This window comes from Cupressus sempervirens, chromosome 6 (genome assembly GCF_028749045.1).
Source record: "Cupressus sempervirens isolate cs-2001-9-10 chromosome 6, ASM2874904v1, whole genome shotgun sequence".
Taxonomy (NCBI): domain Eukaryota; kingdom Viridiplantae; phylum Streptophyta; class Pinopsida; order Cupressales; family Cupressaceae; genus Cupressus; species Cupressus sempervirens.
In genome coordinates, this window is record NC_143123.1 from 42,407,070 (window position 1) to 42,430,053 (window position 22,984).

The 22,984-nt window shown below is 35.6% G+C and overlaps 1 protein-coding gene across 9 annotated transcripts in view; it reads left to right on the plus strand.

The window, feature by feature from the left end:
• The window catches only part of LOC149551019 (Ubiquitin-conjugating enzyme family protein), a 226,836-nt gene that overhangs the window by 69,097 nt on the left and 134,755 nt on the right, over positions 1-22,984 (plus strand). For all 9 annotated transcript variants that reach the window (XM_089786585.1, XM_089786591.1, XM_089786586.1 and 6 more), the window contains 3 exons: positions 5,236-5,266; positions 18,168-18,237; positions 18,455-18,512. In XM_089786585.1, the coding sequence (XP_089642711.1) occupies positions 5,236-5,266; positions 18,168-18,237; positions 18,455-18,512 (159 nt within the window). The remainder of the gene's footprint in view (positions 1-5,235; positions 5,267-18,167; positions 18,238-18,454; positions 18,513-22,984) is intronic.

Sequence of the window (22,984 nt, forward strand, 5' to 3'; positions counted from 1 at the left end):
GAAGCACCATCGTTGGAAGCTGATCTCTCTTGCAGTTACATAACATTAACACTCCCTCTTAGCAAGAGAGAGATCTTTAGTATGTCACGTACACATTGCTGCAACCAAAGATGTCAATGATAAATCCTCATCACATGTTATCTCAACATAACACAATTCATCATTATAGCATAAAATTAAAGTCGTGGAGTTAGACACATGACTTCCATCGTGCCTCATTGCAGATGGTGGAATGAGGGTTTTCACCTCAAACTTCTCTCTGAGAAGAATGCATTTACATTCTGCCTCATTGTAGAGGGTGGAACGAGGGCTTTTACCTCAAATTTCTCCATGAGAAGAATGCATTTCCACCATGCCTCATTACAGAGGGTGGATATATCATACCTACTCGCAGAGGGTAGAACAAAGGATTTTACCTTGAACTTATCTCATAAAGAAGAACTCATTAACAAGGGATTTCACCTCAAATTTCTCTTAGAGAGGAGAATTCATTAACAAGGGATTTCACCTTGAACTTCTCTCACAAAGAAGAAATCAATAACAAGAATAGCTGAGATTCTGCAGAGACCCCCCCCCTCAATAGGGATAGCTTTGATCACCACAGTAGGATAGTTGATGTAACTCCCTCTGAAGCTGAAATATCTCATTCTGAATATCATTTCTTGTAAATGGTATTATCAAAGAAACATCCTCATGTTCATAATCTCATCTCATCTCATTGCTTTGTGTTGCACCTTGCAACTAAGAGAGGTTAATAATGATTCATAGAATCAAACTATTCATGAAGAGAAATATACAGATAAATGCTAAAAGCATGCAAGATTCTCTATTCCCAGTGATACAATGTGAAGTAATATTAACTACATTATTCAAATGTATAAACATAAAATACTTAATCCCCTTGTTGAAATGTCCTTTCAGATTTCAATCTCCATATCTTTCCTTGGTATCTGCAACATGATCTATTTCACCCAACGTTACTGGGTTCAGACACTGTTGCCCGGATCCGGGTGCGGGTCCGTGCGTGTCTGGGTTTGCGCCTGGGTTCGCTGCGGGTCCGGGCAGGGTCCTTCATTTGGACTGTAATGCATTTTTTTTTTGTATATTTAATGCATATATATGTGTGTGTGTGTGTGTGTATTGTATATATAATGCATAAATATATATTTTTTGTATATATAATGCATATATATATATATATATATACTCACGAACCCACCCACGAACCCAAATAGGAAAAAAAAAAATTGCCCAAACCCATGAACCTGAACCCCGAACCCCGAACCCCGAACACGAATCCATCACTGTCACCACATCAATCCTATAAAGGTCCCCTCCAAGGTGATCTTCAAGAGCTGCTGGGAGTGAAATGGTAAGTGTTGATTGATATTCATAGAGCCTGCATCACAGTGTCTGATATAACTGAGATCAGGTCTACTAAACTCTTCAGTTGACTAAAAGCTACCTGTATAAATCTGGTTTGAGATCTTTACATAAACTTGACTCTGATACCATGTTAAGTTTTACAAACTAGAATATAAAAATGTAATAACCAGAAATACAATAACAGATGACACTATTATCCTGGTAAAACCTTGCTTCTTGAGGGAAAAACCCATCCCACCAAAATAATGATTCCTTCATTATGATTTTCAAATACACTACAAATTTTCTGCCTCAGATGAACAGATACAACATAATCAACAAGGTATTGTTCACAGCAGATCACAATACACAGTTCTTCAGTTACAGATTTATCTCAATCATACGTAAAGTTTGGCTAATGCAAACAAACTATCCAAGATGAATACATATAGTCTTCAGAAGAAGCATCGCCTACATTTAGCATCTGGCATGGATCACATATTCTTCAGAAATCGTTAACAATAACATGAACATAAATGCTCCAAGAAATAGTGCTGCCGCCTGCTGAAATGATTGCACCTGATATACAAGTACTCACACCACTCTCATTACACTCTGCTACACACAGCAAGAAGGAAGCAATTAGAGCTAAGGAAAACTCTTCCACATAATATATCTTTTTATATAAGACAAAAGCAAGAATAGAGAAAACTCGAAGCTTGAAGTGACTTGCACGATCACCAAGCAGTGACAGTTACATATGATGACATCATAGTGGCAAGGGGAAATGGAGAGACATAAAGGAATCCAACGGACAAGGAGAGTGAACCAATACCATTTACCTAACAAACAATAAAGGCCACTATAAACTACCGGCACAGCTGATTGTGTGCATTCACAATGCAAAATCTCCAACAGGAATATACACCGTTGCCAAGTCATCACATATGAGCTCCTTCACAAAGCTCTTCATTCACAAGGAGATAAATACAGCCTGAGCACGATATCAACAATTGGGAAATAATAAAGGAACACCATTGTGGGAAGTTGATCTCTCTCGCAGCTACATAACATTAACACTCATTAAATAACTTAATATTATAACTTCATATTGATTTTATCCTACATTACCACATCCGCTCAGGAACCTTGGAATTCGAAGTTCATTTCATATGCAATTCGAAATCGTCCAAAATAAGGTGCTAGTATGAGAAAATTGTTCCAAATTCAGCGAACAGGACCCGAGCAAATTTGCTGCAAATTCTGACAAATTTTGAAAACACCGCGTGAACCTGGATGAAGTTTCGGTGAAGTTGGGATGAAATATATCAGGCATAATTCAGACAATATATCATTTGTAATGTGTAATGTTATGATGTCAGTGTTGCCAATTTGGGACAATATATCACTTGTAATGTGTAATGTTATAATGTTAGTGTTGCCAATTTGGGACGAATTCCTATCCAAATGTTAAATCATGTGTGAAATGTTATAATATCCACATTACAACACTAACATTATAAATATTCTGTACCAGCTCCACAACCCTAACCATTGCTTGAATCATCTGTGTGAAATGCAATGCATGGACCACACAACAAGCAGAGAACAAAATATCATATACTCTGTACATCCAAATTTAATTATTATCAATAAATGAGGACATTAAATGTAAGCAGCTTATGGCAAGGCAACTACCTGATGTTACTTGGTTGTCAATTAAATTAACAACAAATGATCGCACCCTATGAAACCTAAGGATGCATTTTTAGGGCCAAACTAGGGATGTCCCCAGCAGTGGACGTTTCAAGTATGTAGGATCAGAGATGGACCTTATGCCATTCCCAATATTTTGTCTAGTTTGAAAACATGCCAGAGGTTTTTACCAAAATTTCAGAGACTAGACTAGCAATCCCCTACGACCCAACAGGTTCTCTATTTTTTTTTCTTACAGAAAAATACAAACAAAATAAAGGACGTGAGGGAGCGCAACCCTTCACATAAAATCTAAACCTTAAAAAAACATTATATTCATATAAAGTTACAATATTATCTAAACTGGGTGACGCTATATATATATATATATAAATTCTTGTGAGGAAGAACCCAAAACCATTCCAAACCCAACCCAATTTTTTTTGGGATGAATTATTGAACCTATATCTGTACCAGCAACTTAAACTTCATCATATATATATATATATATATATATATATATTTAAATTCTTGTGAGGAAGAACCCAAAACCATTCTGAACCCAACCCAAATTTTTTTTTGGATGAATTATTGAACCTGTATCTGTACCGGCAACTTAAACTTCATCATTAACAAAAAGACTTTATTAATGATAAATAATATCAATAAGTCTGAATTGTATCATTTGCTAAGTCAACTGAGATTTCAATTTAATGACTGAGTAGACTGTGGATCCAGGTGCCCTGCCAAAAATAGAAACTCTTCAATATTGACTTACTATAAATATTAAATATTTAAATAGTAAGTCCCTGAATAACTGCTTCAGTCAACAATACCAAGTCCCAACACTGTCACCAACTAGTTCAGGTGCTGTGCTAAAGATAGTAATCTTGACTTTCTTGAAATAAACACTTAGTATAAATAGTAAATGTGCCAACTTGATTCTAAGGAAGAGCAATCTTAAACACTCCTGCACTCTGAATGGGATTTGGCCTCCGGGTCTGCCAATTGAGACTCCCTAACCATTTGACTTGGCCCACGATGGCCACTGATAGGCTAATTCAATCTACGAACTATGGTGAGCTAAAAAGGGGATATTACATGTTAGCCCTCAATAAGGGCTACAAAATCTACCCTGCAGCACAATACTGAAGAATCTTTACACAGCAAACTCATTTTAGCATGTTGTATTACAATAAAATGTTTTAGCCTATTGTTGTATAATAAGATGTTTAAAGCTCTTTCCCTTTTAGTGTTCAAATGTGGTTGATTACTCTGCTGGTATGTTTTTGCTTTTGCATGGCTAGAAACATGTCATAGAGTTCCCTTCTTTTTGCTTTGCCCTCTTTCAGCTTTGTTTGAACATCTCTTTTGAATAATGTTCATAGCTCTTGGCCAAACCATTTTGGTCTTATTTTTTGCCAACAAACATGATTTCTAGATCTTGAAGAAGGGTTTTGATTTCATACTCTTCATCATTGTCTGGTTCATTCTCTGTGACAGATTGTATTTCTTCAACAAACACAAAGAGACAGGTAGAAAGCAAGTCTAATATGGCAAATTAATTCACCCTGGTTGTGATTGTTGCTTATGTATCTATGTTTTGAATGATACATATATTTTTATAAACATATAAGTCTGCTTAAATGTCTATATACACATACAAATTAGTAGACCTATACTCTATCAGATAATAATAACTGGTAACATCCAGCAGCCTCCATAAGCCGGACAGACTCTACAGGGAGAAATATACATATATTCTCTTTCATTCTATTCAAGATATCAAAGACACATCAGCTGTGCAAATTTAAATTTCATCAGATAGCACGACAAAAGCAAATTGAAACAATATCGATGGCATTCTAAGAGTTCCCTGTTTTGAGCTCACTTACAATGTATTTAAAAGTAACACATAACAAAGTCAGTGGTTACTCTAGTTATTCGTAGCTTTTTAACTCCAATTTTATAATCTCTGAGGTTCTAGTTCATTATATGAATATTTGATGTTCCAGTACTGATTAATTGTATTTCTTCACTATTAAGCTAAACTTTTAATGTAAGTAGGATTTTTATTTTGCTTATCAAATGAAAGTTGTCCATATACAGAATGGTTATCAACCTGACACATTGGTTCATCAAAAATTAATTATTTATTGTATTAATTTTTTGCAGGATGATGAGGATGAATCTACTGATATTCCAGGTAAGGTTTTTTCATGCATCTCCAAGACAATGTGTATAAGAAATTGTTACTTGTGATTTGGAAGCTGAGAATCAAGACAAGGTGGGAAAAATGATTTTACTTTCATAATGAAATTATTACGAAGTAATTGGTTAAATATTTGTTTGATATTAATAGAGACCAAGAGGTCAATATATACAAAAAAAATAAAATGATGTTTCCTTAGGAAACGATCGTAAATAACATAAACATTCTATTCTAGCTAAAAGAAAGTGAAAGAAAGCTAATAGATAACTGTAGACTAACTAATGTTAGAAACATTCTAATATTTACAATAGATTACAAATAGATTATCATTAACTAATAATAGAAGCTTATATATTATCATAATACCTCCCCTTAACGGTTAATCTATCCACAACACCAAGCTGTCCTCTCAATTTAACAAACTTAGGACCAAGAGGCTTGGTGAGAATGTTTACAGTCTGATCTGTGGTAGGAACATACTGCAAGTCTATTGTCTCTTCTTCAACCAATTGTTGTATATACTGACAATGAACATCCATATGCTTGGTTCGTTCATGGAAGATTGGATTCCATGCTAATTTGATAATGCCTTCGTTATCAACAAATGAAGTGGCCGGTCTTGCTGGTGACATCTGCATATCCCCAAGCATTCAACAAAGCCAAACAACTTCACAACTTGCCTTGACTATCCCTCTGTATTCGGCCTTTGAAAAGGAGAGAGAAACTACTTGCTGCTTCTTACTGGTCCATGTGATAGCATCGGATCCCAAACTGAACATATATCTTGAAGTTGACTTTTAGTTTTATCGTCAATTGACCTTGCCCAATCTGAATCTGTAAACCCACTGAGTCTAGGATTAGAACTTCGAGAGTAAAGAAGTCAAAAATCTGTAGTGCCCTTCACATAATGAAGCACATGCTTTGCTGCCATCCAATGATCAGCCTTAGGAGCATAAATCGTGAGATTTGTAGTTGATTGCGAAGCTGATATCAGGCCTAGTAGCAGAGAGGTAGATGAGGTGGCCTACTAGTTGCTTGTATGTAGTATCATCAATGGGAGGAGAATCAAACTTGGCTGATAACTTGAGACCTTTCTCCATGGGTGTAGAGGCAGGCTTTCAATCCTGCATATGAAATTTGCCTAACAGAGCCTTGGCATATTTGGATTGAGAGATGAATATACCATAAGACTGTTGCAAAACCTCAACATCGAGGCAATAACGCATGAGCCCAAGGTCAGTCATATCAAAAGACTGGCATAAATTTTGTTTGATTCCTTGAATCAAAGATGCCAAACTACTAATGATGATTAAATCATCCACATAAATAACCAGAAGGATGATGTCACTGTTAGTAGTCTTGATGTACACATTTGAGTTTGAAGAACTCCGCAAGAAGCCTTGATCATTGAGATACTTATCAATTTTTATGTACCATGCTCTAGAGGCCTGCTTAAAGGCATAGAGAGCTTTCACTAATCTGAGAATTTGATGTTCTTTATTGGCAACCTTGAAACCAAGAGGTTGCGTCATGTAGACCTCTTCGTGGAGATCACCATTTGGGAAAGCACTCTTGATGTCCATCCGATGGACCTTCCAGCTAAACTATGTTGCCATGGCTAGGACTAATCTGATTGTGCTGATCTTTGCAATAGGGGAAAGATCTCCTCATAATTAATACCCTGACGTTGAGAAAAGCCCTTTGCAACTAAACGAGCTTTGTACTTATCCAAAGTGCCATCAAATTTGTATTTGATTTTGTAAACCCATTTGCAGCCAATGGGTTTCTTTCCTGGTGGAAGATCAGAAATGACCTAGGTGTTATTCTTCAATAGGCTTTCGTGTTTAGATGTCATGGGCTGTTCCCACTGTGGAATTCCTTTGGCTTCGGAATATGTTTGAGGTTCAAACTCACTATGAATGTTGGCCATGAGAGCAAAGTTAACAGATTCTGTAGGTTTGATTTTTTTCCGCGCAGTGCTTCCATCAATAAGCTCATCATCATGAAGATTAGCAAGTGCCTTAGTCCACCACTTAGGCAGGAGAGGAGAATGACCATCATTAGTATCAAGAGATGCTCTATGATCATGTTCCTCATTTGAAGAATTTGTATCAAACTCAGGTGAAGCATCTACAAATCTGGGTGATCCTGTAGGAGAAGCTAGAGGTGTCTGTACAAGGATTATTGGAGCTGCAGGAGCTATTGGAGCCCTCGCATCAGGTTGACCAAATGGAAGTCTAAATCACAAATCATGAGCCTTCATAGGTTGGTCTGTTGGATCAGTAACAGGAGAAACAAACATGAATGGTCCTCGCTACCCATCAAAGACTACATCACGACTGTAAAAGAGACGAGATGTCTCAGTGTCAATCAAGTGGTAGGCTTTGTGAAGACTACTGTATCCAATAAGCATGATTTTCTAACTCTTGGCATCCAACTTGGTGTGGGACGCATCAGGGATTGAAACAAAAGCAAGGGAGCCAAAAACTTTTTGGTGAATGATTATGGGCTTGCGGCTTGACTAGGTCTATTCCGCAATCCTATCTTTGACCACCACTGTGGGTGATTGATTCAAAAGATAAACTGTAGTGTTAATTGCTTCTGCCCAAAACTTCTTCAAAACGTGTCTGTGTTAGAGTATGGAGCGAGTCATCTTGGTGATTGTTCTGTTCTGATGTTCAACTACACTGTTTTGTGGTGGTGTGGTTAATAGGGGTTTGATGCCATGAGTATCCAAGAAGCTAGAGAATTTGGTTCAAAAGATAAATTGAAAGGTTAATTGCTTCTGCCTAGAACTTCTTCGGAACGTGTCTGTGTTAGAGCATGGAGCGAGTCATTTCGGTGATTGTTCTATTTTGACGTTCAACTACACTATTCTGTAGTGGTGTGGTTAATTGGCGTTTGATGCCATGAGTATCCAAGAAGCTAGAGAATTCATTAGAACAAAATTCCCCCCTTTGTCTAACCTAAAGTAATAATAGATTTTCGAGACTCTTTTTCAACTAAAGGTTTAACTTTTGAAAAACAGGAAATGAATTTGATTTCTTTTTAAGAAAATACACCCACATTTTTCTACTGAAATCATCAACGAACAATAGAAAATATCTGGACCCAAGAACAGGAGTGGCCACAGGGCCATAGATGTCAGCGTGAACAAGCTGAAGTACCTGAGGAGCTCGCCATGAATTGCCATTCGTGAAAGGTGTGCGATGTTGCTTCTCAGCTTGGCATGCATCACAAAGTCCAAGCTGCTGAGTTTGAATCTATGGCAAACCAAGGACAAGCTATTCCCGAGCAAGCTGAGAGAGATAATGCACATTTAAGTGCCCAAACTGCTGATGCCAAAGTGTGCTAACAGAAGACTGCCGAGCAACCATAGCTAAGTCTTGAGAATCACTAGAATCAGTAAGTCGAAAAAGACTATGATCCTCAAGACCCACTGCAACAATAGATTGAGTTGCCCTATCAGTAATGGTACATTGATGTGAACTGAAGGTGACACCTAACTGTGGAGAATGTTGCAGCAACTGATTGACTTAGAGTAGATTTAGTTCCATCCCTGGAACGTAGTACACATCAAGGAAAATGAGATTTCTCCCAATAGATTGAATCTGAATGTTGCCTTTGGCGACAACAGTGTACTCTACTCCACCACCAAAAATAACATAATTTGAGTAAGGCTAGTAGTTAATGAACTAGTCTCGGCGTTGGGTAAAATGATGAGAGGCATTTGACTCAATGTACCAGGCATATGACTTCACATGATCTGTAGGTCTTTTAGCCATTAAGGCCTAAAAGGCAGATTTTGTCTACTCTGTGTGCTCTGCACTGTTTGCTTTGGCCTGTGACCCTGATTGCTTAGATTCGGTAGCTAAGCGTTTCTGACATTCAACCTCTATGTGACCAAACTTGTAGCAATAGTTGCATTGAATGATCTTCCAGGAGCCTTATGAAGTTGGAGCAGAGTACTTCTGTTGAGAAGACTGCTGAGACTTTCCTTTATCCTTCTGAAAGGATTTAGCAGCAAAGGCTTGCTCTATGGAGGTGGAGCTAGAACTGTTACCAGATTGTTATTTCCACTAGTCTTTCTAAAGCAGAAGTGTGTAGAGATCTATGAACTTCAGATGAACACTAGAAAACGTGATGTTGAGAGTCTTGATAAAATGCTCGTAGGACCTGGGTTGTTGGTGCAAATAAGTATTTACTATTTACGCTTTACTTAAGTTTACTTAGGTTAATGCATTAGCATATTAGTTGTCATGTCGACACCTACGAGTTTGCATATTCATAAGAGTTGTCATGTAGACAACACAATAGTTTGCACTTGAATTGAGTACATGTTGTCTACTACATCTCTTTATAAGATACACCTTTGTATTCTTATCCTCTCTTTGTTGCACGTACATTTGTGCACAATGGAGGATAATCCATTCTTAGTGGACATGTGCTTAGTCGTTATGCTTATCTCTTTGCTGACTCCTAGTCATATTAGTTGCCTTTATATACAAGGCACTTCTATATTGTATTCATCCAATTATCTGATATCCAATCATTTGATACCCATTCTCATTTGATCATTATTTGTTTCTTTTGTGCTATCTATTGAGCTTCCTAATCTTGGCGTTGAATTATTGCCTTAGGCAAATTCTTACATGGTATCAGAGCTATACCAAATTCTTACATGGTAGCAGAGCCATAGGAGTTCCATTGCATAGCCATTGGAGAGATTTTTTTGGTAGGTCAAGATTGGAGCTTGCTGGTGCAAATCAGATATTGGTATCACATTTAGAAGTTAAAAAACTCCCAAATTGACTTTTGTTTCACCAAAATCGGACATCTGAGGTGAAATTTAGAGTCATTTGATTTTTCGAGGTGCGACGGCAGTGATTCAGGAAAAATAATTACAGAGGTGATTTTCAAACAGTGATATCTCCCTCATACGAACTCTTTTTTTCGAGCAATTTTTTTTGTTTTGGGGTAGAATTTCGTGATCTACACATTGGTGTAGGTTGTTTGTGATCTATGTTCCTGAATTTTTCTGAAAATTGCCAATCCCGATTTTTACAACTTCAGAGGCTTTGTTCGGACTCACATGGGCACATTTAGGTGCTATTTTTTTTTGAAAGTGTGTAATTTTTTGTATACTTTCTAGATATGATATCAGTTTGGAGTAATTTTGAGTGGACATAGTACTTTCAACATTTGGTCATTTTTGGCCTATTTTGGCACTTATAATTAAATAGATCCTTGAGAGGTCTTGTGTCTTGTTGAGTCATATATAGCTTCATATTTGTTGTTTTAACCATCAAATTAGAAGTCTACTTTAGTTCATTTTGATAAGTGGCAATTGTACACGCACTTTGTGTAAAGTGCCAAAAATCTTTTTTTTTTTTTTGGGGGGGTGGGGGTTGCATTGATTAGTACATCATGGATGAGGAAGATTTAATTACCTTGACGACACAAAACTATAAGCAATGGAGTGAATTAGTTCTCACTTATCTGAGTGAGCATAATGCATTGCCATATGTGAAAAGACTTTCATACAATAGTGGCATTGCTACAATCATTTGTCGTGCACTCTTTCTACATATGGATATGGAGGTTATGGATTCACTTGATGACATGAAGTCAACTGATTTTTATGATATTTGGATATATCTTTGAGAGATGTATGGAGATCTACATGTTCCTCCATTCCCAAAAGATCTTTTATCTCCAGTTGCAGCTACTAATTCTCCTATTGAGATCACTGCATCAACTGTTGCTCTTGATGATGCTTATATTCACATAGTCATGGATTCACATGATTTAGTGCAACAAGATATTCGTTGTCTTCCAGACTCAGTTCCTTGGGATGACTTCTTGACAGACATTGCAGGTTTGTTGTGGAGTCCTACATTGAGGATATGGGAGACATTATTGATGATATACATCTCTTTATTGAGGATGATCCTTACTCAGTTGTTTTGAGGGAACACTCTAACCCTCATGATTCTCCACTTGATCTTTCTGTCGAGTTTGACATGATTGTGGATACTTTCTTACAACATTTGCAGGATGTCCCTTTCACTTCAGAGAATACATTTGAGTCTTTGGACATTGCTTTACATGAATCTCAAACTTCACTTGAGATGTCAGATTGCATGGTTGATTATACTCATGTGTTGTAGATTCCTATGTAGTTTCCTGAGACAAATTACATTCTGAGAGTTTTTCCTATTGATTGGGGAGGATTCTTTTGTACACCCATGACACCATTTCTTCCTCAAGGGAGAAATATCATTCAGTTTTCATGGTGCAGCTTCTACATTGATCCAGGAGCATATTTCACGGGTGTAGATTCTATATTGAGGGGGGGGGGGGGGATTCTTTGTTTCTCTTTCTACTTTTGTTGAGGAGGCATCTTGGTCTTTGGAGTTTTATCCATGTTCCTATGTGGAGCAGTTGCCATTGGTTCCTTATTTGTCACCTTCTTCTATTGGACTTGATCTTGATTGGTTTGTGACATCTTCATTATTCAAGGACATGGTGACACATCTTCAGACTTCAGAGACAACATACTTCATATGGATTCCCCTTCCATCTTCCTATCCATATTGGGAAGCCTTCTTGCATTCATATTTGGTGTATCTTCTTCCTAAAGGGAGAAATGTTGCTTGTAGGCATTGGATTCTCATTTGTCTTCAAGCACTCATTATTCTTGCAGGAGATCATTCACTATGGGGGGATTTCATTTCTCCTTATTTCCTTCTTATGGAGGGATTCTCTATTTTATATGCATGATGTATGTCATAAAGGGGGGCTCTTGATTACTCCATCCATACATGTATCTTACTTTATTTTTCTTCTCTCTCTTTTTGGGGAGGGTTTTTCCCATGAGGTTTTCTCTCTTTCTCTGCTTTATGAGAGCTTGCATGCTTTTTGCATTTCGTACATGGGTACCTAACATGGCCTAGTAGCCGGGACCCATCTTGCATTATAATTTAGCTTTTGTGAGCTTAAGTATATTTTCCTAAGTTGCACTTAAGGGGGGGTGTTGGTGTCAATAAGTATTTACTATTTACACTTAAGTTTACTTAGGTTAATGCATTAGCATATTAGTTGTTATGTAGACACCTAGGAGTTTGCAACTGATCACGGATTTCCTGAATCCTATTCAGGTGAGCCTGGAGCAATGTTTTCTCATCCATGATAATAGAAAACAGAGTGTTCTTCAAGAAGAAAGCTTTGCTTTTGTCAGAAGTCTCATGAAGGTTTTTGAGATGTGCCCATATCTCTACAACTGTCTTGCCGAATGGAATCTAAGAGAGCTGATCATGAGCTACGGATATTTTGAGAAGCATCACCGCTTCCCGATTATTTAGATCCCATGTATCCTGATCGGTACTAGGGGCAGTTGGACACTGTGTAACACCTAGAACAATTTGATTAGTATTTCGATAGTCAAAAATTGCTATTATCTGCTGCTTCCAAGTGCCATGGTTTTGACCATTGAATTTTGAATTGCTCTTGAGCAGAATATTAGTCAAAGATGCCATAGCACTTTTTTCAATGAAAAAGTGTGAATTTGTGAAGGCACTTGCTTCGAGGCAAAAAGTGGAAGACCTAGAAAATTTGAAGGGGAACCCAAAAGAGAGTTCGAAAAACCCATAAAGAAATGTTTGTTTTTGTATCTGCTAGCTCAAAAATCGAGGCACGAAAATTGATTCACCAAAAAAAATAGACAACCTAGTTGAGATCTATAAAAACCTATCAAGAATCTATAATTTTTTAATAATTTGGTATAGATAATTAGGGTTTTGAACAAAAGCAGCCCTGTGGCAAAAAAAACCACAAAAAATGGCAGAAATGTGCCAAAAAAAAAAAAAGACGATAGTTGCAAAAAAATGGCCATAAGAAGCAGATATCATAGAAAATAATTTTGAAAAATATTGCTTTGATAATTTTGAACAAGAAATTATAATATTTTTCAAAATAATTCAAAGAAATGACTCTAATACAATATTACAAAGTAATTGGTGAAATACTTGCTTGATATTAATAGAGACCGAGATGTCAATATATTATTATATACAAAAGAATAAAATGATGTTTCCTTAGGAAACGATCGTAAAGAATAGAAACATTCTATTCTAGCTAAAAGAAAGCTAAAGAAAGCTAACAGATAACTACAGACTAACTAATAATAGAAACATTCTAATATTTACAATAGATTACAAATAGATAACCATTAACTAATAATAGAAACTTACCTATTATCGTAATAGAAATGTGTGTAAGCACCAGGTTTACAGCTTTACATATTTCCTTTTCTTGTAATCCAACGAAAGGTTTGAGCTGAATGTTTGTATGACTCTTTTCTAAATTGACAAAATAGAATTGCAATAATAAAACTTGGATATTCGTGTCACAATTTAAGAAAAAATGTAAAGATTTTTTATTATTCTTTCCTAGTGGTGAGACGAGTTATTTTGCATTTGAATTATTGTTATTTTATTGTCAAGATCATATACATTTTGTTAGAAATGCTTTTATGTTTTTTTAACTTTTGGCTGCATTAGTTTTGTAATGATACTGTAGGCAAGACCAAACCTTTGGTCCTGAGCTTTAGGTTTGTTTCATTGTCATTTGTGTAATTTCTTCTAAATTAGTTTCCGTTGTATCAAGTGTAACTTGTGCTTCACAATAATCCTCATATCAGTAAGCTAATCCATAGAATGGAAGCGATTTAAGGGAGAATATTTAGAGTGTTTTGGATGTGTGTTATAAATCTAGCCGTTCTTCTCATCCAGGGGATGGTAAATAGTTTTTTAACTGAGGCCAAGAACAGTAGGTTCAAGCATTTTCTCTTTTTACATGCAAATCCATGTGAAATGGATAGCTTGAATTTGCTTAGAAATTAAACAAATATACATTTTCCCATGCAATCATTATTTTGTTTATAAAATTTCGATGCTTTAAAGTTTAAACCATGGCTGCATCCTATTTAGATTCTATCGAGCTGAAATATGGGTGATCAAACAGTGCTGATTACAGGAGGATCCTTTCATTGACTCATGTGCAACCCATTCAAGAAAAGGTTTGCAATGCTTCCATGCTTTCCAAATGCTTGAATACATACGTTGTCAAGTAGTATTCAATCTTTGGAGAAATATTTCCAACAACACGAGTGAACATATTCAATGAAGTGTAACAAAACCTTTGAGAATTAATCCATGGATGAATCAGGAAAGGAATCTAGCTGAGAGGTTAAACTTGTTTATACTTCATAACTTCATATTTTACTGCTCTTGCTATTCCAATTTGTCACCAAGTGACATGAGCCAAGTCATAAGTTATGCAGGATTTGACACACAATTGGTTTTAACTCAGCTGTTTGTCACCAAGTGACATGAGCCAAGTCATAAGTTATGCAGGATTTGACACACAATTGATTTTAACTGAGCTGTCCATTAACATCAAATTAGCTGGACACTATATGATATGGCATACTTTTGTTAAACTAAAGAGTAAGATCTGCCTGCATAACAAAACCAATATAATTTATTACAAAAAAATAATTTTGATTGATGCCTGGGGCTGACTCACAACAACTCAAGATCCAATGAATCACAAATATATTTTATTACAACATCTTGCTTAAAATGTTTATTTGGTGGGAAACACCAAAAAAGATTCAACATACTCATGTTTTCATCATCTGTGTAGTTGCTATTTTGAATTGCCAAGGTGTAAGCTCCCAGGTGGAGATTGGATGGTTTAGGCCTGTGAAAAACAAGCATAATGGTAGAAGGTCAGAAAACTATTTGCCCATAGCTCAGACGGGCACCTGTGCTGGCAGGAGTTATAGTGGCTCACTCTTTCATAAACAGAATTCCCCTCAGGGTGGCTCTGGGTCAGTGGGCTATTGATTCTGCAATCCCACAAACATAAGATAAGACTACTTGATCTACTATGGTGACATATCCTCTAAATGCTCATCAGTGGTACTGTGGTGTGTGCCAGCTCTTTTAAACCTCAACATGAATCACATGGTCTTGATTAACATTACACTCAATTGTAATTCAACTCATCATGATCTCATATTAGGGACCATTATAATATAAAGCTCTAATAACACTAGTTTTGATGTCATGTACCCTCCATAGAGGACCTCTTGCTTTTATTGCTTCATGTGGAATCCACAAAGTGACTGCCCATTGCCTATTAAAACAGATCACATAGTCCATGTACTAACGATTTTGTGATTGTTGTAATGTTTCACAGAATGTATGCATGGTTTTTTATATGAAGATCAGTTTGGACATCTTCAGTAGCTATTGTAGCAATCTTTTTCAATTTAAAGGTTAACCATGGGACTGATTGTTTTATTGCTTATGAGAGTTGTTATAGTTTTTGCACGAGTAGTTTTTTTTGACCTTTCGGCTTTTCCTTCATTTTTCCATCACAACAATTTGCTTTTGCTTGTTCTCCATGGTACTCAATTCATCATCATTCTTGGTTTGATGAATACTAGGTTCAACAATGCCTTGTTTCTTCTTACTCATCAAACTCGACTCATATTATTAGTATATTGTACACAAGTATCACCCCAATCTGTTTTAAAATCATCCATCATATATTCTATATCACATGTTTGGGGTTTCATAGATTATTTTATTAGAGTTGCATCAAACATTGTGGGTCTTAGAATGTCAAGCTTTTGTAATTGCTTGATTTTTGTATGTAAGTCTGCAGTTACCTTTTTTGTGGCTGCCAATTCCTGTTGGAAATGTTTATGATATCATCTCCCTTTTAAGTTTTTATTCATTTCTCTAGTTTGAGATCCAAATAAATCTATGGGTGCAAAAGTATGGGTATGCTACTCCTGAAACTTGGATGGGTGGGCATGACCACATGGGCAGGCAAGGTGTGAGGGTATAAAACTTGGGTATTCTAGATAACATTAAAGTTAAAATAGTGAATCATTGAATATAAAAAGTGAAAAACATATACTTGATAAATGGGACCAAATGAAAGTAGAATTCCATAACATGAGATCTCCATGGAGTTAAGTAAAGTCATAGCATATAAATTGAAAATGGATTTATGCTTTGAGCTAATCATAGAATATCCCAAAATTGTTTCAAGAGCTGTATGTAGCATGTAAATTAAAATTATAAAATTATATAGTTTTGGGTCATTAAGACAAAGTACTGAAGCCTTTAGAGGATATGTACACATAAATTGGAGAGATCCTTATCTACATTACCATTGTGCATCCTACTCATGGAAATGTGCCATCTCACCATCTGTTTTAGCAGGTAGAGAATTGTAAAATGTATTTAGCTTTGAAAGAAAATCTGCAAGATTCACTTCGTCCCAATGTCATACGTAAGCATGTTTCCTATCCCTAGAGGACTCATTTCCTTCCCCAAAACGTTTCATGGAAGTGGGATGAAAAGGAAACATCCCTGCTGTCCCCGATTTGAAAAAAGAGCAAGAAACCGTAGGAAATGTCCCCTGACATTTGGGGACAGTGATCTGTCCATGAAATGCCGGGGGGACACCTGAAATGTCCCCAAAACAAAAAAGCATCCCCAAAATATTCAGATGATTTTTGGCATTAAAAATTAAATAATTTTTTCTCAAATTCTTTTTTCCAAATCAACAATGTGGGGGCCCACAAGGTTTGAATTTGTGCCCGTGGATGAAACAATGAGTGATTAAATATTCAGCTATGAAATTTGTGATAAATTTAAAATTATGTTTAAAATTTTATCTATTAAAAATTTAAATCATAAATATTTAACTATATTAAAATTATAAATCTAACATTTAATCTAAGATTTTCTTTTTTGATTGGTAAGAGGCCGAAGCCAAGATTAATTATTATTATGCGTTATCAATTATTATAATTTATTATTTATTAATCTCGAGTAGATTTGAACCCAAGACCCCCTAGATAAGAGGCTTGCAATTTTACCATTGTGTTGTAGGCTCTTGCCTTTAATTTAAGATTTTTAATATTCATCATAATAAACATATATTAAATAAAAATATATAATAATTATAAATTTAGATATCTATCCCATTTGTCAAGTTAGACAAATTAGTTATCTCAAGTTATAGTTTTTTGGGATAAAGCTTGCTTTGAGTTTTGATATGCCAACATTATGATCATCTGATAAAATTTGTTGTCAACCTCACTAGGTAGTGAACTATTGTTGATTTTTGAATGCTTTTATCTCAAATATCAAAGGTGTTTTTAGAAATGATTATATCGGAAGTATTATTAATTGAAGCCATGGCCTCCTTATGTTGTCAATACTAGCAGTGAGTGCATCCTTTGTAGTAAAAAGTAAAAACACATCCACCTGTACGATGTTTTTAATAATGGATTAGAATTTCAGATAAGACATTCAATCCCATAAAAAATTATGGTTAATGGTGTTGTTAATATTAGTTCTGAGCAAATGTGGCATATTGAGGCATAAAGAATCGTTTGACAGTGTTTTTGCATATCATGCAACATTGGTAACAGCATACAATTCAGGTTAGGTAAAAATACTGGAAAATAAACCTTTAATCCATGTTGTTTAGTTGTTTTGGACTTGTCAGTGTCTATCTGACTTTATTAGCCTTCATTGAGTGTTTGTGGACTTAAATGATTTAGATTAACTGGGTTAAAATGATTTATTTTCAGCATGTTGGAAGAATATAGTATAGTCTTATTCCCTCACTGTGTCTACAAATGAAAGTAACCTCAACAACTTTAAATGCTGAATCTTTTAATAATGCCATGCATGGCATGCCATAAATGAGTTCTAGCTGGGACCTTGAAAACCTGTTGCAATATTGACCGTTTAGGAAACTAATAAATTGGGGGTTGCTTGTGTGTTGCATTTGTGTGCAGTTCGTGTGGCATTGACATTTTCTCATACACCAAACTATCCTGACGAACCGCCACGTCTTGGTGTGAAAAGGTAATTTCTACCTAATGCTTATACTTGTCTCAGTAGTAATGTGAAGCATGATTCAAAAATAAGAGGAGTCGAGAATTGTTGTGATAACTAGTTTTGTATATGCTTTGTTGATTGCAAGTCAACGAATGCAATTTATTGAATCTGGAGATCTGATCCAAGAATGAAATGCATAAAATTGGCTAGCAGGGCTTTGACTTTTATGCATCTATTTTGGCAGCTTGCAAGGGATGAGATCCGATGACTTGAAAACATTGAGGGAAAAGCTTGAACAAGAGGTTTGAAGCACTAAAATATAATTTATGTGTTCTCTTGAACTTCTATTGGAATTAGTTATTTAAATAATAGGGCCGATTCTTACATTTATTTGATAAGTTTCATAAAAAGATTCTTGTGTAAAAATGCCAGCTACAAAATGATGTTATAAGTTACAAGAAAAATTAGCCTATTTGACATATAAAGTTCAACAAACATATAAAACAATGAGCATATGACGTAAGAAAATGAGTACATTGATGCAACTTAGAACAATTGTTATAGTAGATTTTCAATTGAGCATCTTGGGAATCATCTCTAAAATGTTGTACACATGTAATGCACTATAATTTTGACTTTAATTTAATTGGAGTATTATATGGCATTATGAATATAGATTGAATAGATCATTGTACTTTTATTTCTTATTGTTTATGGTGTGCAAATTGTAATTATAAATAAATTATAAAAAGGGAGTTTCTATTATGTTTACTAATCTATAAGATTTCCTTTTCCTTTCTAAGTAGATATTTGTGGAACAAAATGCATGAACAGTGTTTTCTTTTTATAGTAGAGAAAAAACAAACGTTCAAAAAAGAAGGAAAAGTACATTATTGTAATAAATATAAAATGACCTTTTTTCGGACTAAAAATATTTGTTTCGGACTAAAAATATTTTATATGGCACATTTGAGCATCATGAAACTCATATATTTTTTAGAATCTGTTGAATGTTTAGATGGGTTCACCATTCAGCTTAAATTTGATCAGTAGACCCCGGTGTTAATTGTCATTTGATTCTTACACGTAATAACTAGACTGCAGTGTACCCTGCGGACGTGTCCCCCCTCTAAATCCCGAGTGTTCCTGTTATGGGGATGCACCCAAGACTTGGGGACAACATTTCTGACGTCCCCAATGGCGTCACCTTTTTTTTGCTCTTGCTGTGAGGAATGCAAGAACGTTTCAGTGTTCCCAGAATGGTAAGGGGGATGTCTGCATGTCCTTTGAGTGTCCCCTTTTGTGGCAACATACAAAGTATTTAAAAAAGAAATCATTTTTAATTGTTTCTTTGGTTCTTTTTGTACCCTAAGGTTATGTGGGACCATTTATGATCTTCCATTCCTCCGAATTGCCTCCAAGCTTCATTTGTTTCCACATTTTCATTTCTAATTGATTTCTACAGCAAGAAGAAGAGTGAAGAGCTGAGAAAACTTTTAACTTTCAATGTTTAAGTATTTACTATTGTAGTATTTAGTATTTCTCATTTTACTTTTTAATCGTCTTATACATCTTTTCATAACTAGCATTTTAATTATCATATATATAGTATATAGTATATACATACCCCCTGCCCCCTTGCCCCCCTGCTGCCGTCACCCCATTGTTCCCATATTGAGGCCCCTTTGTCCTGCTGTACTGGAAACTTGTCCCACCATTTTGACAGCCCCCATCCCCAACGGCAGTGTAACTCTGCTAGACTGTCATGCTTGGAAGTAGATAGATTTAAATGGTTTCAAGTTTTTTAATGAGGAAAAGCTTGTCTTTTTGAATATATCAAACCAAATCTTAATTTAAAGTGGTGTAATTCACTTCCTTGAGGATTTTATAAGCCTATAAGTAGGGGAGAAGAGTGTTAATTTAGGTTTTTAATTTTCCTTATGTTAATGCGTAACTATTTTTCTTACACATATTTTATCTAAGCTTAGGTTATTAGCAGTGGCTAATATGAGGACATGTGGCAAAATACTTAAGCTACATGTGTCCCTTACTTCCAAACATGGGTACTTGAGTTGCACACTTTTTGGCTTATTATGCTGCCTCTTTTAGCCACTATTTTGTCATTTTGGAAGTAGGTTACATGGTAGTTGGGGTTCTCACCCTCTTTTGATTTAATTTTCCACCTTTCATAACTCTTTTCTTGTTTTCGTGTAAGGAGGTTATGCCACCTATTTTGACATTTACTGAGTAGGTAAAACCTCTCACTTTTTATGGGGAATGGAAGTTGATGCACCCTCTTGGATGTATATTGGTTTATTTTACTATATAATAATAAGTGATAGCTTGGTGAGAGTATTGAGATTTTTTTCAAAATTTTCTTTCTTTGTCTTTATTTTTCTCTCATTTTAGATCTCTATTCATTCAACCATTTTGATTGTTGATCATTTGTTTCTTGGAGTTGCATGTAATCTATGATTGACATCAGATCCTGGCTCAGTTCTGGTTTCTTGCAGAATCGAATATGGTATCAGAGCAGTGTTGTCCGGTATAACTCATTGTTTTTTCTGGTTTTCATTCAGAGATTTGAAACTATTAGATAGCTAATATTTTCCTAAAAAACCAAGTATGCTCTTCTCCTGCATTCTCATGTGAGCTGGAGAATCAGAACAGTTAAGAAAATTGTCATCTGGCTAATCTAGATTGCATATGTATGCATTTGTATGAAATCTGGAAGGCTTGAAAAATTGAAGATTGACTTTTATTTCACCAATTTTAGAGATTGGAGGATATAACAAATCAAAGTAAAAAATTTCAGAATTCTTTACTAGAGCTATTTTTAGTTTTGCTTCAGAAATCCAGCTATCACTCATTTACAAGAAAAACGATTTCTGGGTATTACCCAAAGGACAAAAACCATTTGGGTATCTTTTATTTTTTTTGCATAAATTCAATATATCTTGCGGAAATTGTGCTTGAATCAGGTCTGAGCCATTTTTTGGCTGGCAGATTTAACATCTTTTAATTTTTTAAAAACTTTTGCCTTGGGTTTTGGATTTTTTGCAAGCCAGTACTTCATGGAAAGCTGGAAACAAGCACTTTTTATCCTCGTGGGTCACAATTAAAAATTCTGTCATTTTCTATCAGATATTGCAGGTTGAATCAGTTGCATTTTTCTTTTTCTTTTTGGTAGGCCATATCTTTCGCCTCAACACTCCGCTTTTCAAAAATGAGTGGGCTTTTCGAAAGGTACTTTATACAGCTAGAAGGCTAATTTTTTTCCAGATTTTGCATCATATTATTTCTTGCACTTTTTGTTATTTGTTGTAATCTTCTTTTCTCCTGTAACGGATGCATCTACAGTTCCTATTTTAGCATCATATAACTACTTTGAATGGAAATCTAAGATGATAGTATGTCTGAAAAGAAATGGCTATCATTGTGTTACAAATTACAATGGGGCTTGAAACTAAATCTCAAGATGATGCAGAAAAGATAAGATGGTTCAATAAATGTGATGAAGCCTTTGGTACCCTATGTATGTCAGTCTCTTTTGACCTTCTTTTTCACATTGAATCTACCACTTCACCAAATGAAGCGTGGACCACTTTGGAAAGCCTCTTTGGTAAGCAGGATGAGTGAAGAGGTCATTAGTTGGAGAATGAACTCATAGGGTTGAGTCTGACCCAATTTGACACCATAGAAGACTTCTTCAGGAAGCTCAAATCTGTAAGATTGCAATTGGATTAGTGTGGAATCAAGAAGGATGATAAGCAACTAATCTTGAACATTCTTTCTAAGGTTGGTAAGTGTTTGTTTCTACATTCTATGCTACAAAATGGCCCAAGGTTCCACATACAAAAGGCCCTGTCTAGATGAATTTGCTGCATAAGTCACTAGGGAGGACTATTTGGTTCTAATAGGTACAATCAAACCCTTAAGTCACATGCCTTGGCTATCAATCAAGGCACAAAAAAACTGAAAGCATCCATGAGTAGGATAAGAAACAAAAGAACCAAGGATAGAAGAAGAAAGATCATAAATCTGCTACTTCAAAAGCAGACAATCATACCTCTTCATCAAAAGATGAACAACTTAAGGAGGAGAATATCAAGCGTTTTTCTTGTAAGAGGTCTGGTCATGATGAACATAGGTGTCTGAAGAAACAAATAGATTGCCTTTTATATCTTCTTGAAAAAAATTATATCAAGGTGACTAATTTTTTCAAACAGATCTCATTAGAAGGATTGTGTTAGGACACAAATAAAAGTGAGGATAAAGGAAAGGGTAAGGCCCTAGTGGTTGTTGCTTCACAATCAAATTCTTGGATAATTGACTCAGGTGCTTTGCACTACATGCTATTTCAGAAGATGATTTAACCTTTCTAAAACCATGTTCCATGCCTACCATACTAAGGGGTGATGATACTCTTGTTGAAGTGCGAGGGGAGGGTTTGTTGATGTGGGTGAAGGAGCATTTGAGGATGTCCTTTGTGTTCCATCTTTATCAACTAATCTTCTATCTGTTTATCAAACCATTCACACTAGTTCAGGCAAGTGAGTTGAGTACACACTAGATACAATATCAAATCACTCACCCTAGTTCAAGCAAGCAAGTTGAGTTCACATTAGATATAGTGGTAATTAGTTAAATGCATAATGGGTCTACTGTTGTTGCGGGAAAAGTAGATCATCAATTCATGTTATATCTGTTTTATCACCTTTTTCCCAACTCTTTTTCGACAATCTTACTCACTTATGTAGACGAGTTGAGTTGT